This window comes from Chrysemys picta, chromosome 13, assembly GCF_011386835.1.
Source record: "Chrysemys picta bellii isolate R12L10 chromosome 13, ASM1138683v2, whole genome shotgun sequence".
Lineage (NCBI taxonomy): Eukaryota > Metazoa > Chordata > Testudines > Emydidae > Chrysemys > Chrysemys picta.
This window is the reverse complement of record NC_088803.1, coordinates 34,593,764-34,608,512: the sequence shown is the minus strand read 5'-3', so window position 1 is coordinate 34,608,512 and position 14,749 is coordinate 34,593,764. Positions and strand designations below refer to the sequence as shown.

At 48.6% G+C, this 14,749-nt stretch overlaps 1 protein-coding gene across 7 annotated transcripts in view; it reads right to left on the bottom strand.

Moving 5' to 3' along the window:
• The window catches only part of PLCG1 (phospholipase C gamma 1), a 97,293-nt gene that overhangs the window by 52,528 nt on the left and 30,016 nt on the right, over positions 1-14,749 (bottom strand). For all 7 annotated transcript variants that reach the window (XM_065565858.1, XM_065565859.1, XM_065565860.1 and 4 more), the window contains 3 exons: positions 2,098-2,250; positions 1,060-1,153; positions 234-281 (listed from right to left, as the gene is read on the bottom strand). In XM_065565858.1, coding sequence (XP_065421930.1) covers positions 234-281; positions 1,060-1,153; positions 2,098-2,250 — 295 coding nt within the window. The remainder of the gene's footprint in view (positions 1-233; positions 282-1,059; positions 1,154-2,097; positions 2,251-14,749) is intronic.

Sequence of the window (14,749 nt, the reverse complement as noted above, 5' to 3'; positions counted from 1 at the left end):
AACTAAATGTGTGTGTAGCCAAGCCCTTAGTTTTGATCTTTAGACGGAGGGACAGCACCAGTAGGTGCTCAAATGCCCTTATTACACGTTTGGTTCCTAAATGCATTTCACAGTTTATGCCAAGTGAGGAGCGCCTGAGACGTCTTCAATTTTGAAACTTTAGGACTGAGTAAAACAGGCCAAACTTTTCTAAATACGTAAATCTGTGTAAACAAGAGCTCCTCTCTCTTTACCTGTCTTCTCGGTTGCGATCCAGCGAGTAGAACTGCTTCCGGAGCCACCTAAAAGGAAACACACACGGTCGTTTTACTACATAAATCTTGATTGCTCGGTATCCAACATTCTCTCCAGGCCTAATTCTGCCAGGTACTGATTTGTCCTCAACTCCCTTTGGTGTCATCCCCCCGCACTCATCAGAATGCCTGGCTGCACCCCTGTGAAGCAGGTTAGTTTCTTGTTGCAGACCTGTGTTCTGACATTTTTTATGCACCCAGAACCCCTACTGCATGCAGGATCAGGTTCATCCTGATCATGGAGCAAGAGGAGGATCACTACCACAGCAGGTCAATGCAATGAAACCTTTTGCTTAGGGAGCCCTGGGCTCAAACCCTTTGTGGTTCATAAGTGGAATGAGGTGGGCCTCTCTCAGCCTAAGCTCTAAGTGGCTCCTTCCTCAGATCCCAGAAGCTCCCGCACAATTGGCAGGTTTGCTGAGGTGACTCAGCACAAAAGCATGCCTGGAAGAGGTGATGCTACCAGTGAGGATTCGGATGCCTTGGCAGAGCAGGGTGGGATTGCAGGGATGCTGCAAGAAAGGACAAGACAGACAGCCGTCTGGGCGCAGACCATGGTGTCAGGAGCCACAGAGAAATGGAGGAGGGCGAGGACTGAAGTGCATTGGCGGAGAAGGGCTCTGAGGACAAACTGCACCAAAGCAATGACGCTGCTGCCAAGTCAGGTGCTTGAGCAGAGCGGTGAGGGGGAAGCCAGCAGAGCGGCTGCCTGCCCTGTGCCCGCCTTGGTGTCATTAGCTCCTCACCTCCCTGATGCTCGCCTTACCTTTCGATTTGCAGGGGGGTGGGGGCTCGGAGAGTGTCTCCCACCAGCCAGTTTAACCCTTTGATCCACATGTTGACTTCATCCTCGGATGTGGCTGTGAAAATAAAGAACAGGGCCCATGAAGGAACGAGGCAGCCGCACTGACCCTGGCTTCCATGGAGGAAGCCCCGGCACAGCTGCAGCATGGCAGGAGGAAGTGGATCCAGCCAGGCCAGGGGCCTAAACATCACCACAAGGTGGATCCGTGTCAACCCCTCTTTCACCATCCATTGCCTAATATAAAAAAATACAGCACCCCTGTCTGTTCTCCCCTCCAATGCCCATCCCTTCCCTGCACTGTCAGTAACTCCCACCTTGCTGATCTCTGATCCTCTCCTGCTCCCCATAATGTCTCCCTCAGACAGCAGTTCTCCCAGTGAGATTGTCTCCGGCCATCAGCTCTCACTACTAAGCTCTCACCCACATCTCTCTCAATACACATGACTGGTCGGTTCCTATTCACCTCCATACTCAGCGATCTAAGCCACCTCGCTGACAAGGCCCTGGGGTTTCTTGGAGCCTGTTTGTTTTCAAGGAGCGAATTTCAGCTGCTCTTCAGACACAAGCAACAGCTATTTTTAGAATGTGCGCGGATTTCTTTTTAACCTCCCCATTGTTTGCTGTATCCTCTTTGAAGCTAGAAAATAACATCTCTCTCCCTGTGCGTTCCAGCAATCGCCGTGTAGAAGACACCGTTGTGTTGCATATGCAGAAGCCTGCACGGCTGCCCACCAAGGCAGGAGAAAGATGCACCGATTTAACGTAAATTGGTTTGTAAACCGATAGAGAAATCAGTGCCGAAGGCTGTTTAGAGTGGCTTGTCTCAGTTTTAGTTTAAACCTGTTCCTAACTGACCTACGCTAATCTGAAACAAGCCACCCTTAAACCGAAATAAGAACGTCTACACTACCTTTGGCACTGATCTTAAGTTAAATGCCCCGAGGAGCATGCAATCAAAATGACCTTGCAAAGGCAAAGCTAACGGAGGGGACTGCCTACCTTGCAGGCTGAGAGTTTTCAGCCTGAACTCCATTCCATAGAGGACGACGAAACAGTGAGACGGGTCTGACCGGAAAGAGGGATCCTCCTGGTATCGGTCAAAATCTCGGGAATTATTTCCTGGACGAATCTCTTGGATTTCACGAATATCAACTGGGGGAAAAGAGGAAGGAAAAGGAAATGAGAGGACTGAAAATGTAGCAGAACAGCCATGGGGTATCTGAGTTCTCAAACACACCAATGAAGGAGGGAACAGGGGAGAGGAGAGCATGGCCCAATGGTTAGGCATTAGCCTAGGACTGGGGAGGCTGAAGTTGAATTCTCTGCTCTGCCACAGATTCCTGCATGACCTCAGACAAATCACTTCATTTCAGCTTTCCCTTCTGCAAAACTGGCTCTGATTTATCCTAGGTGATTTATCACAAGGGTGTCTGGAGGATTCATTAGTAAATAGCCACTCAGTGTTCTGAAGCTGTAAAGCACTACAAATGCCCTACAGATACATGCTATCCCTAGGCTTGTGCAGGTAGGCTGCCCTCTCTAGTAACCTTGCGGCTTGCACTTTTCATTGGCATCACGGCTGTCGGAAAGGCCCCAGGATCCCTCAGTCACTAGAGAAGGCCCAGGGAAGGGCACTGATAACGTGACTATCATTATCCAAGGGTCTTCTGGGTACACAGGTGACATTAGCAGCCATTACACACTGTTGGTGCTAGACAAGGCCTAGGGGAGTTGGACACCTAACTCTTTGAAAACCCAGACATAAACTACATTTGCCAGGATAAGTTGAAGGGCAGGGATGGGGAGGCTGCTTTATAAAACCATTCATCATTGCTTCACCTGCAATAAATCCCGCTCCATTCTGTGGAAGGACAAGGAGCCCGGGCAGGGATGGTGGTGTGGGGGCAATTTAATGACCCTCTGCAGCAGGTGTGTCTGTGTTTCACAAGCACTGGAATCCAGTTTTCTCCGCCATCTCGGCACAGTGACGTGGGAACTGGCGGATCCACCAGCACAGCTCCCTGCAGAGTCAGGGAGCAACAGCAGCTGGGCCTAGCCCAGCTTCAGCACAGTCGGCAGCAGACTCGGAGCAATTCCACGGCTGCTCCACAACCCGGAGAGGTGGCAAAGGAGGCCTCCTCCCAACAACCCCGGCATTACCTCCTACTCCAATCCTGGCACAGGAAGCATTTGACCTCTAGTTATTTTAACCCCCCTTCCCTGTTCTTATCCTGACCTGCCTCTCTCCTCCTTAAGAGGCTTGTGTTTATTGATGCGGTTACAGAGCCTTGCACAGCCAGACCCAGTGTCTAAGTGCAAGCTTCCTCTCACCCCAGCTGTGCACCTTAGCCCTGCCCTCAAAGGGGTTGAGAGGGCATTTCAATCTCCGGGACTTGTTCAGTCCTTGGTTTCTCAACTAAGAGACTCTCAGCTAGGGTCAGCTGTGGTGGTAGACATTTCTCTGGTGGGATCCCTTTTTACTGGATTGAGATCCACCAACTCTGTTCATGCAGGGGCTACTTGAGGTTGCACTTTTTAATGTTTTCCAACTCTCTTTCCCCACAGCCCCCTCCTGACTCAGGTCATTCATCAAATATGGTTTGGCCTAGAATCTCTGAACTCGGCTTACTCCGCTGAAATCAACATGGATGGTGCCTTTGGTGTGAAGTCTGGTGGGTTAGCTTTGGACACAGTCAGGACAACACTTTCTACACTTTGAGAATGCCACTGAGTTTATAAACCCTGGTTGCTCGTAGTCTGTTACAGCTCATCACGCAGCTGCGAACTTTAACAAGCCTGCACGTGAACCGACAGTATGGAAGAGGGTCAAAAAGATCTGAACTGGACATAGTTTAATACATCAGTCAAAATCCAGGCCGATCAAACACATACACCAAGGTGTCACTGATCATGTATTACACTTATTGAGAGAGGAAAATTCTCAGAAACTCCCATACCACCGCACTCTCCCACCCAGTTTAGTTAAGCTGCAGTTTTAAAGTTCAAATCTATAATTTGAGGGACAGGGAGCTTCATAGACCTTTTTTTAAAAATGTGAAAGCAAACCAAGGTTGACGTTTATTTTTAAAGTTACGTTTGGCTAGAAACGTAGGGGTAAATTACTGCAAACGGGCCTTCACACAGCTTTCAAATCCCTGCCAAAATGTCTGACAGAGTCCACACTGTATATGCTCTGCCACGATACTGAAAGCTGCACCCTTCTGCTACGCCGTTTGATACTCGACATACCATCCTGTGCCCACTATAGACAATTCCTACTGGACCACAGTCTTCTTTTCTCCTCCAGTTCTCAGCCCCTTCCCAAGATTGCTATGCTAACATCTCAGCTCTTACCCTACACATACACACCAAAACCCTTCCAAATAGAGTCAAGATCTTATCAAGATTTTCTCTTACTGACTAATACACATACACATTCAGAGTCTATATCCACCATTTCAACGGAAGTTGAAAAGCCACATCTATTGCCATCGCCAGCACCTCTACAAGTATCTCTATTCCACACCTTGTAAGTGGTTCTCAACCTTTCTATGCAGTGACCTCGTGTTACAACAGAAAAATGTTTTGGGACTCTCCTCCTCAAGTCTGGCCACAAAAAAAGGGAGTGTGATCATAATGTGACCCCCCGCTCCCCAATTTGAGAATCCATGTGTTGCATGAGGGGGAGGGTAATTAACATTGTAAGTCATACAGCCAGCCTCTATAGCCAACCACTTTGATCCCATCCACTCTAGCAACACTAACCACAAACCTAACTGTAAGTATATCACTCACCAAACTAAGTGGGACACATTAGCACCTTAGCTCTTCCAGACAGAGTAGAATGAATGTTGCACGCAATGAATGACGCTTTCATTGGCAAAAGATACAGAACTATTTCTGTCCGTTACACAACCAGTGCAAAGCCTTGTCAAATTGCCATACTCAATCATAAGCATTTCTTATCTGCCAGATATGGATAATAGACAAGAGCAGTGAGATACGGGGGCAGAGTTAAGATTATTCGGAGTTCCTGAACATTTCATTCTCACATTTTCAAACAGTTCCCCCCACAAGCGTAACCACATCTTGGAATCATTTTACTATTTAAGGCTGTCGTTTTTTTTCCAAGCGAACAAAACAAATAATAAATAATAATAATTGTATAAATAAGGTTTTTCCTCCCTGAACTTATGGAAATGAACATACAACATGCAGTTCAGTTTAATCATGTATTTAGAATCTGTTCCTCTCCTAATTACGAGCTGTTTTCAACACCATCATATTCTTCAGTTTAAACTACTGACCAGTGTCCCTTTCACTCTTCCCTGCAACCATTCCCACTCAAAATAGATCACACAAGCCACTGCTGTCCACGCCGCCCTTGCATGGATTCCCCTAGCGAATCTAGCGATGAATAGGAATCACACTGGCCTCTGCCTCCCCGAGTGGTGCCAGGTTTGTATACATCTGCAGAGCTGCAAGCTCAGCTTGCCAGAGCCACTGTCTACATTAATGCAACACCAGCACATTTCCCTGGCCTTCCCCCAGCCAGATACGGCTGAATACCAAACATCTGGACGGCACTCAACCGGCCACAGGAAAAGCACAATGCAGGAACCAACAAAACAAAACCTGCCGCGTTCTAATTGTGGCTTATTCCCCACAGAACCAGAGAGAGGTTTCACTGAATCCAAGGTCTGTCCTGCTTCCAAAATGGAACCCTCCCCACAACCCAACAGGAAATCTCTCGTATTTTACTGCTCAGCAGCGACCAGAGAGCAAATATTTAAAAAAGGTATGAAAAGCAAATTCAACTACCGAAAACAACCCCCTAACTGGAATCCTTGTCATGAAGCATTTAAAGAAACACAAGCCCCTGATTAGGATCGGGTGAGGAGGGAGGTGGAAGGAGGATACAAGGTGGCCACCTGTCCCAATTTAAAGGGTTTAACCTTCGCTTGCTACATGAGTTCAACAGGCTTTGGATCTGGCTCACACAGAAAATCCCAACTTTGCTCTGGGACAGACAGAACAGCATCATTATGGGACATGGAGATGACAGCACAACAGGACAAATCTAAGAAGGAAGCAACCCTAGATGAAGGCGGCAGTGACTGAAAATCATGGCCCTCTCACAGCCCGCTGACGAGGTAACAGATTCCCACATCGCCAAAATCCCTAGCATGACTGACAACAGCTATTTCTTGGTTCTGCCAACTGGGGGCTCATCACTATATGCCTTCGATAATTTAGTGGAACCCCACTTGCTGTGGCTGGACCCGAGATGTGGGCGGACTTCAGATGCTACACCCCAGTCAGGGCTGGCACCAAGAACCTCATGATGCAGATCTTACATTTGTCATATATGATACATTCATCTCAGGTTATGAACAGCCAGTACGTCAGCCTGTTTCCCCCAGGCGAGAGGTCCAGCAGAAAGGCAGCAGTGAAACGGGGCAACTTAAACTTCAGTTAGAACCTGAGTGCCCAAACGGTATCAGCGTGAAGACAGCATGCAGCTATAATGAATGCCAACAGCCTGCAGGATCAGACTGATTGGGACACAAGAACAGCCTTGCGGCTGTGGAAATCCTCCCCACCTCAGACTTGGCCGCCCTAGCGTCATGCTGCTGGGACACAGTGCAAGCCAGTAGGCACTCCCAACACGGAATGGAGCTCCAGAACATCCCAGCTACGGTCCTCTCAACACACCCAGCCAAGTGATCTCGCTTTAAGACAGCATCTAGAACAAGCAACGAGACGGAGAGGTTTCAAATTCGATGCAATCTATTTAAGCTGTGCCAAGATAGGACAGGGATGGGTTCACTGGCTGGATCTGAATGCAGGAGGGCAAGGGGACACCTCACTACCAGCCCTCCCCAGAGCAGATTCTGGGAAAGGATTTTGATTACTCTCAAAAAACAAGAACCACTTGCTTCCTGGAAAAGTGTTTCTTTAATCCTCAGGGGAACCGAATAATGACATTTGTGAGTCACATTTTCTAGACACCCAATGTTTCCAAGCAATTCAGAATACAGCTTACTGCAAACGTGGGCTGTAATTCTACCCTGGTATAGCTCCACTCGCTGCACAGACAGGTGGAGTACCATGGCCCTTCATTTTAGTGCAGTTTATTTGGCTGGGTGGAAATCTGACACGCCAGCCAACAGCAGCACAGGCGGAAGGCTCTGGGCAGGACAGCAAACAAGTGTGTTCGCTCCTGACCAAGGATCAAACCACGGTAAGGAACACTTTACTAACTGCAACTCAAGTAACCTGGGATGTGCAGTTGGAGGAACTCTTCATCTGTTACCAGTGGGGTAGATTACAAATAGCGTTAAAACATTGGAAATAGAGGCCACCACTTGGATCCATTTGTCACTGCACGCCCATACATGCACACACATTTCAGAGCAACACCCCAAAAGGTAGAAGGGTGCAGCTGATCCCCCAACTGCTGATTCAACTATTTAGGGTTGCCACCTGTCCCAGCTGTCTTGGAAGAACCCATATTTTTGACAGGGCTAGAAACTGCTATGAAGTTGATTGGCGTACACCGCCGTGTGCCTCCTGTTTGGCATAGGGCACAGCTAGCCTGTAGCAAGAACCACTAATGACTCCCCAACCCACAACCTTCAACTCCCTGCCAGTTCCCAGAGAGTGGCAGGGCATCAGTTCTCCCATTCAGGACTGTACAAGGCTCTTTGTAACACTTCTCTTTTCACCTCTGTCTAGTCACAGGAATCCCGACAGCACTGTCAACTGAGTCAACACAGAGCGCCAAACTTTATATATATAAATCAAATGGACTAACAGATCCAGAAATAATTCTTCCAAACACACAGTTTCCATGTGTCTACCTACCGATCTCATCACCACCCAGAGTCTGCGATACAAGGGGAATTCCATTCAGGGCCTCTTCCTTAACACAGGGGGGCCTTCCTTGTATTGAAGAGCAGCAGTGAAGATATGGTTTGCCTAAAAGCTCTATTGTTCATTCTTTCCTCCACCCCCCCATGTACTACTTAATGCACAAAGAGCCAACCTCTGCTCTCAGCTGCACTAATTTCAATCAGAAGTAACTCCATGGAGAGTTCAGCTCAATGTATTTTACTGGGATCTTTACAGGATTTTATCCATTTTCAAGACGACACTTCACAGGGTAACCAGATAGCAAGTGTAAAAAATTGGGACGGGGGGGAGGGGGGTATAGGTGCCTATCTAAGAAAAAGCCCCCCAAATCAGGACTGTCCCTATAAAATCAGGACACCTGGTCACCCTAATACTGCAGCATTCCACAGTAATGGTCCAACATGGCTTATGAGAGCGACAGTGCAGGGCTGCAGGCTATTCCTGTGAAGGACTTTAAATACAGGATGTGGCTAGAAGAGACTCAGCAGCTAGGTCTTCACTGGCTGAACAGGTCTGTTTTTACCATGGGATCACCAAGGCGCATTAGCTGTCCTGCTGTAAAAACAGAGTGGAGACAAATCACAGTTGTATCGTGTGATAAACTAGAGCGGGTCAACCCAGGCAGCCAGTATAATGCTGACCTATAGGCCTTGCAGCAAAAATACAACAACTGCTGTGTCTCCATTCGGATTTTGCAGTGAGATAACTATCCTGCATTAATTACTTCACTTTAAACAAAACAAAACCAAACCACGCCTCTGTCAGTGCAGAGAAAGCCGGGGTCTCAGTGCACACCTGACACTTGCATTCATGCAAATATATCACTTTTGGAGAAAAGCCAATCAAACCAGAAGCTTCTCAGAAACCCAAGCACCCACTCTTCTGGGAGTAACTGAGTTCACAGCACAAACTTGTCTCTCTCTGCTCCAAGAGGGAGCAGTGTGCCAACTGCTAGCCCAGAGTGCATAGCAGCTCACTGCTGCCTGTTCTGCTCGCTCTCAATTGCACAGACACACTTGCATGGGCATCTGGAGAGAATTGGGGTTTAGCACATACAATTTCTCTTCTCCCTTCTCAGCAGCTTCTTTTGTACCATGCAACAGCAGAGTAGCCACTTTTCAGGGCTCTACTCATCCGCCACCCCTAGCAGCTCAAGAATCTCCCTGGCCCCTTCACATGCTACGAGCAAGATACTCCTTGGAGAGCAAGTGCACATGTGAAGGCCCTGATCTAACAGACACCGGAACATCCAAGTCGCTTTCCCTGGATGATTCTGTCTCCTTTCCATTTGATAAGCATCCATCCACCCAAACCTGTATCCTCCCAAAGAGGGGAGATGCCGACATGACTTAAGGGTTACTTCCCTGTTCATATCCAAGCTTCATCAGCCCCATACATACCAACAGATACAGGGCAAGAATGCTCAGTGCTTCCCGCAGCCCCTTAGATTCATGCCTCGGTTCTCCCCCCAGGAGAATCCTCCAGCCCAAGGATTTTGCCCTCCTCTCTGTCCCTCCCACCCCTAGAAGCAACTGTAACATCCCGTCTGACAATAAAACAAATCTCATCTACTCCCACCTCAGTTCACAAGAGCCACAAATAAACAAGGACGACTTAGCCCACACCAGCCACTCCCCTGAAGGGAAACAGGAAGCCCAGAGCCCCTCCACAGACTGCAAGCTTGGTCCTGTTTTCCACAAGGAATGCGTTGGCCAGAGGTTATTGATCCCTCATGCTTGGGTTGGGTTACACTTTCACTAAGCCTTGTTAGCACCTGCATTCTCGGGATGTGCAGAACGAGTCCTGCGGCTTTATTAACTGGAAGAGGGTGGTTGGGTTGGAGGATTGTGCTGGAGGGCTGAGGGGGGCAGCGTACACCTGGACCAGTGAAGGGGGTTGAAACAGAAATCAGAAGCTAACCAGCTTGGTGCCATCCGGACACTTTCCAGTGATTCTGGAACAGGGAACAACTCTCAGGAACACATTCAAGGATGGAAAGCCTAATATTAGATCAGGGGTCGGCAACCTTTGGCATGTGTAAGCACTCTGACGGGACGGGACGGTTTGTTTACCTGCCGCGTCCGCAGGTTTGGCCGATCGTGGCTCCCACTGGCCGCGGTTCACTGCTCCAGGCCAATGGGGGCGGCGGGAAGCGGCGTGGGCCGAGGGATGTGCTGGCTGCCGCTTCCCGCCGCCCCCATTGGCCTGGAACGGCGAACCGCAGCCAGTGGGAGCCGCAATCGGCCAAACCTGCGGACGCGGCAGGTAAACAAACCGGCCCGGCCAGCCAGGGTGCTTACCCTGGCGAGCCGCGTGCCAAAGGTTGCCAATCCCTGTATTAGATCCACCCCCAGCTTTGCTTAGCCTCTCAAGTGCCACCCCATGCACAGCTCACCTGCTTACGCCACCTCCCAGCTTCTTCCATTCTGGCTAGGAGGTCGGGGTACTGACTTTAACAACATCCTGCCCCAGGGAGCGGTAGTCACCCCTTGGCTCATCAGAACAGCACGCAGCAGAAGCGAACTGCGGGCAAACCTGCCTAACCTCAGACTGTGGGAAGGCGGGTGGTTTTCTCAGGCCTGCTCCAAGATCTGACCACTGGCTGACACAACTATGACCATGACACTGCACAGGGGAGAGGAGGAAGAGAGCAATAGGTCCTGTCCAGGAAGATTGACTACTCTTGGGATGCCCGTTGTCCAGAGTCCCTTTCAGCCAGGAAATGGATGATTCTGGTCTTTAAAATATTGACCGGCATTAGTCAAATGTGAAACAGCATCTATGGGGAGAGGGGTCAGCCAAGAGGAAAGAGGGGAGCAGAGAGCTGGGAGGCAAGATGAGACACGGAAAAGGGGGCTCAGATCTCAGAGGAGGAGGAGGAATGGGGCTGAAGGCAGATGTAGGGCAGCTCCAGGAGTGGAGTGCTGGGGAACTCCAGAGGACAAAAGAGGCTCATGAGGAAAGTGGATAGAGCTGCCCCTGAAGATGTGGAAAATGGATTTTAAACACCCCCTTTGTTTTCCAACAGGCCAAGAATAGTCAAATATATGTAAATTAGCAATTATGTTTATGTAAATTTGTCTGGTCCCTCACACGCACCTTGGATGGATTACACTGTAGATGTGCTGGGGCAGACACCTTGGCTTCTTAGCTTTGCACAGCATGGAGTGCATCAAGACCTCGCATCGCACTACCAGAGAGATGATCCACTCCATATTCTCCTCACACACACACAGTTACCCACCAGGCTTGGGAACCCAAATTTACCTCAGGTCAAAATGATGGCAGACTGCAGTCGTCATGCGTTTCTAAACCTTTGGTGCTGGTTTCCTATTTAAAACTGGCCTCAAAAGAGCCTGCAGCCAATGTCCCAGGGCACTGATGGGTAAAGAGTGAGGCGGCAACAAAGGAAGCCAAATCACCTGCTGATGGTTAAGTGTGTCCTCAGTTGCGGCAAGCACTACAGAATCACAAGGTCCTCCCCTTGAGTCTCCAGGATCCTTGGGAGCAGGAGAGAGAGCCACACGCAGATGGTGACCAAGGATTGACGCACACTGGTGGTTTTCTGAATTCCACTCAGCTGTGGCCGGCCGGCTCCCACTTTAGCAGAAGCCAGCGTGAGTCTCCAAGTAGCTTGGCCCAACCATGCCATCACAGCGGAGTCAGTGTCTTTGTCGCTGAGGTCAGTAAAGCCCATCCAGGAGTCCTTAACTTTGACCGAGGTCTTAAGAAGCTCTCTCTCAGGGAATGGAGATGTGAAATGGTGCCCATTGTCTCTTCACGTGGAGAGAGTCCACTTCTCAAACTAGGTGATGGCATGCCGGTGTTTTACCATAGCATTCACACCTGGCTACTGTGCTTTGCTTTCTGTGTTTTGCCTCATGTTCGCTCCTCCCACGTCATGTCTAACCTGACCTGACCCCCGAGGAAGAAGTTTGAAGCCTTCTATGGACCAGTCAAATTCCTACAATCCATCCAAACTCCCCTCCCCAGGAACTGCTCCGACTGCTCTCAATAAGTACTGCTTGGGGCTGGTTGAAAGCTTTCACATTACAGTTCGTACAGCATCTATATTTGTTCCTGCAGCTGCCCTTGTAAGTCAGGTCCACAGCTTGTCCTGGAACCTTGTGCTGGGTGGATCAGGGCAAATTTAGCTTCACAGAGATGGGTGGTGATGTTTTCTTAATTCCACAATAGTTTCCAGCACCTTAATTTCCTCCCTTCTCATGTCCTCAGCAACAGGATGTTTATGGCATACTAATGCCATCAGCATCTACTGTAATTTGAAGAGCAGCTAGCAAAAGACAAAAAAACTAACAGAAAAAAAATTTTAAGTACATCAGATGCAGGAAGCCTGCCAAACAATCAGTGGGGCTACTGGACAATCAAGGTGCTAAAGCAGCACTTAAGAAAGACAAGGCTGTTGTGGAGATGCTATATTAATTCTTTGCATCTGTCTTCACTGTGGATGATGCGAGGGAGATTCCCACACCTCAGCCATTCTTTTTAGGTGACAAATCTGAGGATCTGTCCCAGATTGAGGTGTCATTACAGGAGGTTGTGGAACAAACTGATAAATTAAACAGTAATAAATCATCAGGGCTAGGTGGGATTCACCCAAGACTTCTGAAGGACTCAGACATGAAATTGCAGAACCACTAACCGTGGTACGTAACCTATCACTTAAATCAGCCTCTGGACCAGATGACCGAAGGATAGCTAATGAAATGCTAATTTTTTTAAAAAGGGCTCAAGAGGTGATCCTGGCAATTACAGGCTGCAGAGACAATGCGTAACTCTTGATGAGTGGAGTGGGGGGCACAATTTAAAGATTCGAGGTGGGCATGTGACCACTCCACATGTCGCCTCTGGTCTGAGGAGCAGCAGGGGAGCCAGAGTCTCGGGGGGGTGGGGGTGGGGGGCAGCTCCTGGCAGGACATGACGGTTTTCAAACCGTGGGGTGCATCCCCCTAGGGCCACCACACAGTTTGAAAACCTCTGTGCTAAATGGAAGGCAGAAATCTGGGGAGGGGGGGGAGGGGCATGACCTTGTGTGCCCCACCCCGTGCGTCACCTCTGACAGGCTGGTAAGTCTAACTTCAGTACCAGGGAAACTGGTTGAAACTGTAGGAAAGAACAGAATTATCAGACACAGATGAACATGATATGTCGGAGGAAGAGTCAACATGGCTTTTGTAAAGGGAGATCATGCCACACCAAGCTATTCGAATTCTTTGAGGGGGTCAACGAACATGTGGACAAGAGTGATCCAGTGGATATAGTGTACAGTAACTCCTCACTTAAAGTCGTCCTGGTTAACGTTGTTTCATTGTTACGTTGCTGATCAATTAGGGAACATGCTTGTTTAAAGTTGTGCAATGGTCCCTTCTAACGTCGTTTGGCAGCCGCTTGCTTTGTCTGCTGCTTGCAGGAAGAGCAGCCCCTTGCAGCTAGCTGATGGGGCTTGGAACCAGGGTGGACCGGCAGCCCCCTATCAGCTCCCCCCTCCCCTAAGTTCCCTGTGCTGCAGCCACCCAGCAGCCTAGCAATTGCAGCTGTCCCTCCTGCCACTGCCATGTGCTGCTCCCCGAGACTCCTGATTGCTGTGCGGGGGGGGGGGGGGGGGAAGAAAGGAAGAGGAGGGCTAATGTCAGGGTGTCCCCCTCCCCCCTGCTCCTGCACCCCGCTTACCCCATCTTCCATAGAGCAGGGGGGATACACCAGGGCTCAGGATGGAGGGAGCTTGCAGCAGCTGAGCTCTCAGCAAGCTGATCTAATTAACAAGACAGTGTACTTAAAGGGGAAATGCGCATATTTTTCTCTCACATATACCCCCTCCCTCCATTCCTGCTGCCTCATAGAGTGAGAGAGTTAACCCTTGAGGGCTGAGCCAATTGCTAGTTCATCATTTAGCAGTAAGGGATATATCCTACCCTCTGACTCCTCCACCTCAACCAAGCTTCACAATCATCATCACTGTGTACCAGTATTAAACTGTTTGTTTAAAACTTATAGTGTGTGTGTGTGTGTGTGTGAACATCGTTTCGCTTAAAGTCACATTTTTCAGGAACATAACTACAACGTTAAGTGAGGAGTTACTGTACTTGGACTTTCAGAAAGCCTTTGACAAGATCCCACACCAAAGGCTCCTAAGCAAAGTAAGCAGTCATGGGATAAGAGGGAAGGTCCTCTCCTGAATCAGTAACTGATTAAAATATAGAAATCAAAGTGTACAAATGAATGGTCAGTTTCATAGTGGAGAGAGGCAAATAGGAATCTGTACTGGGACCAATGCTGTTCAACATATTCATAAATGATCTGGAACAAGGGGTAAACAGTGAGGTGGCAAAGTTTGCAGATGATACTAAAGTTAATAAGTTAAGTCCAAAGCTGACTGAAGAGTTACAAAGGGATCTTACAAAACTGGGTGACTGGACAACAAAATGGCAGATGAAATTCAATGTTGATAAATGCAAAGCAATGAACATTGGAAAATATAATCCCAACTATATATACACAAAATGAGAGGGTCTAAATTAGCTGTTACCACTCAAGAAAGAGATCTTGGAGTCACTGTGGATAGTTCTCTGAAAACATCTGCTCAATGTACAATGGCAGTCAAAAAACTAACAGAATGTTAGGAATATTAGGTAATAAGACAGAAAATATCAGAATGCCACTAAAGAAATCCATGGTTCACCCAACCTTGAATATACTTCATACAGCACTGGTCACC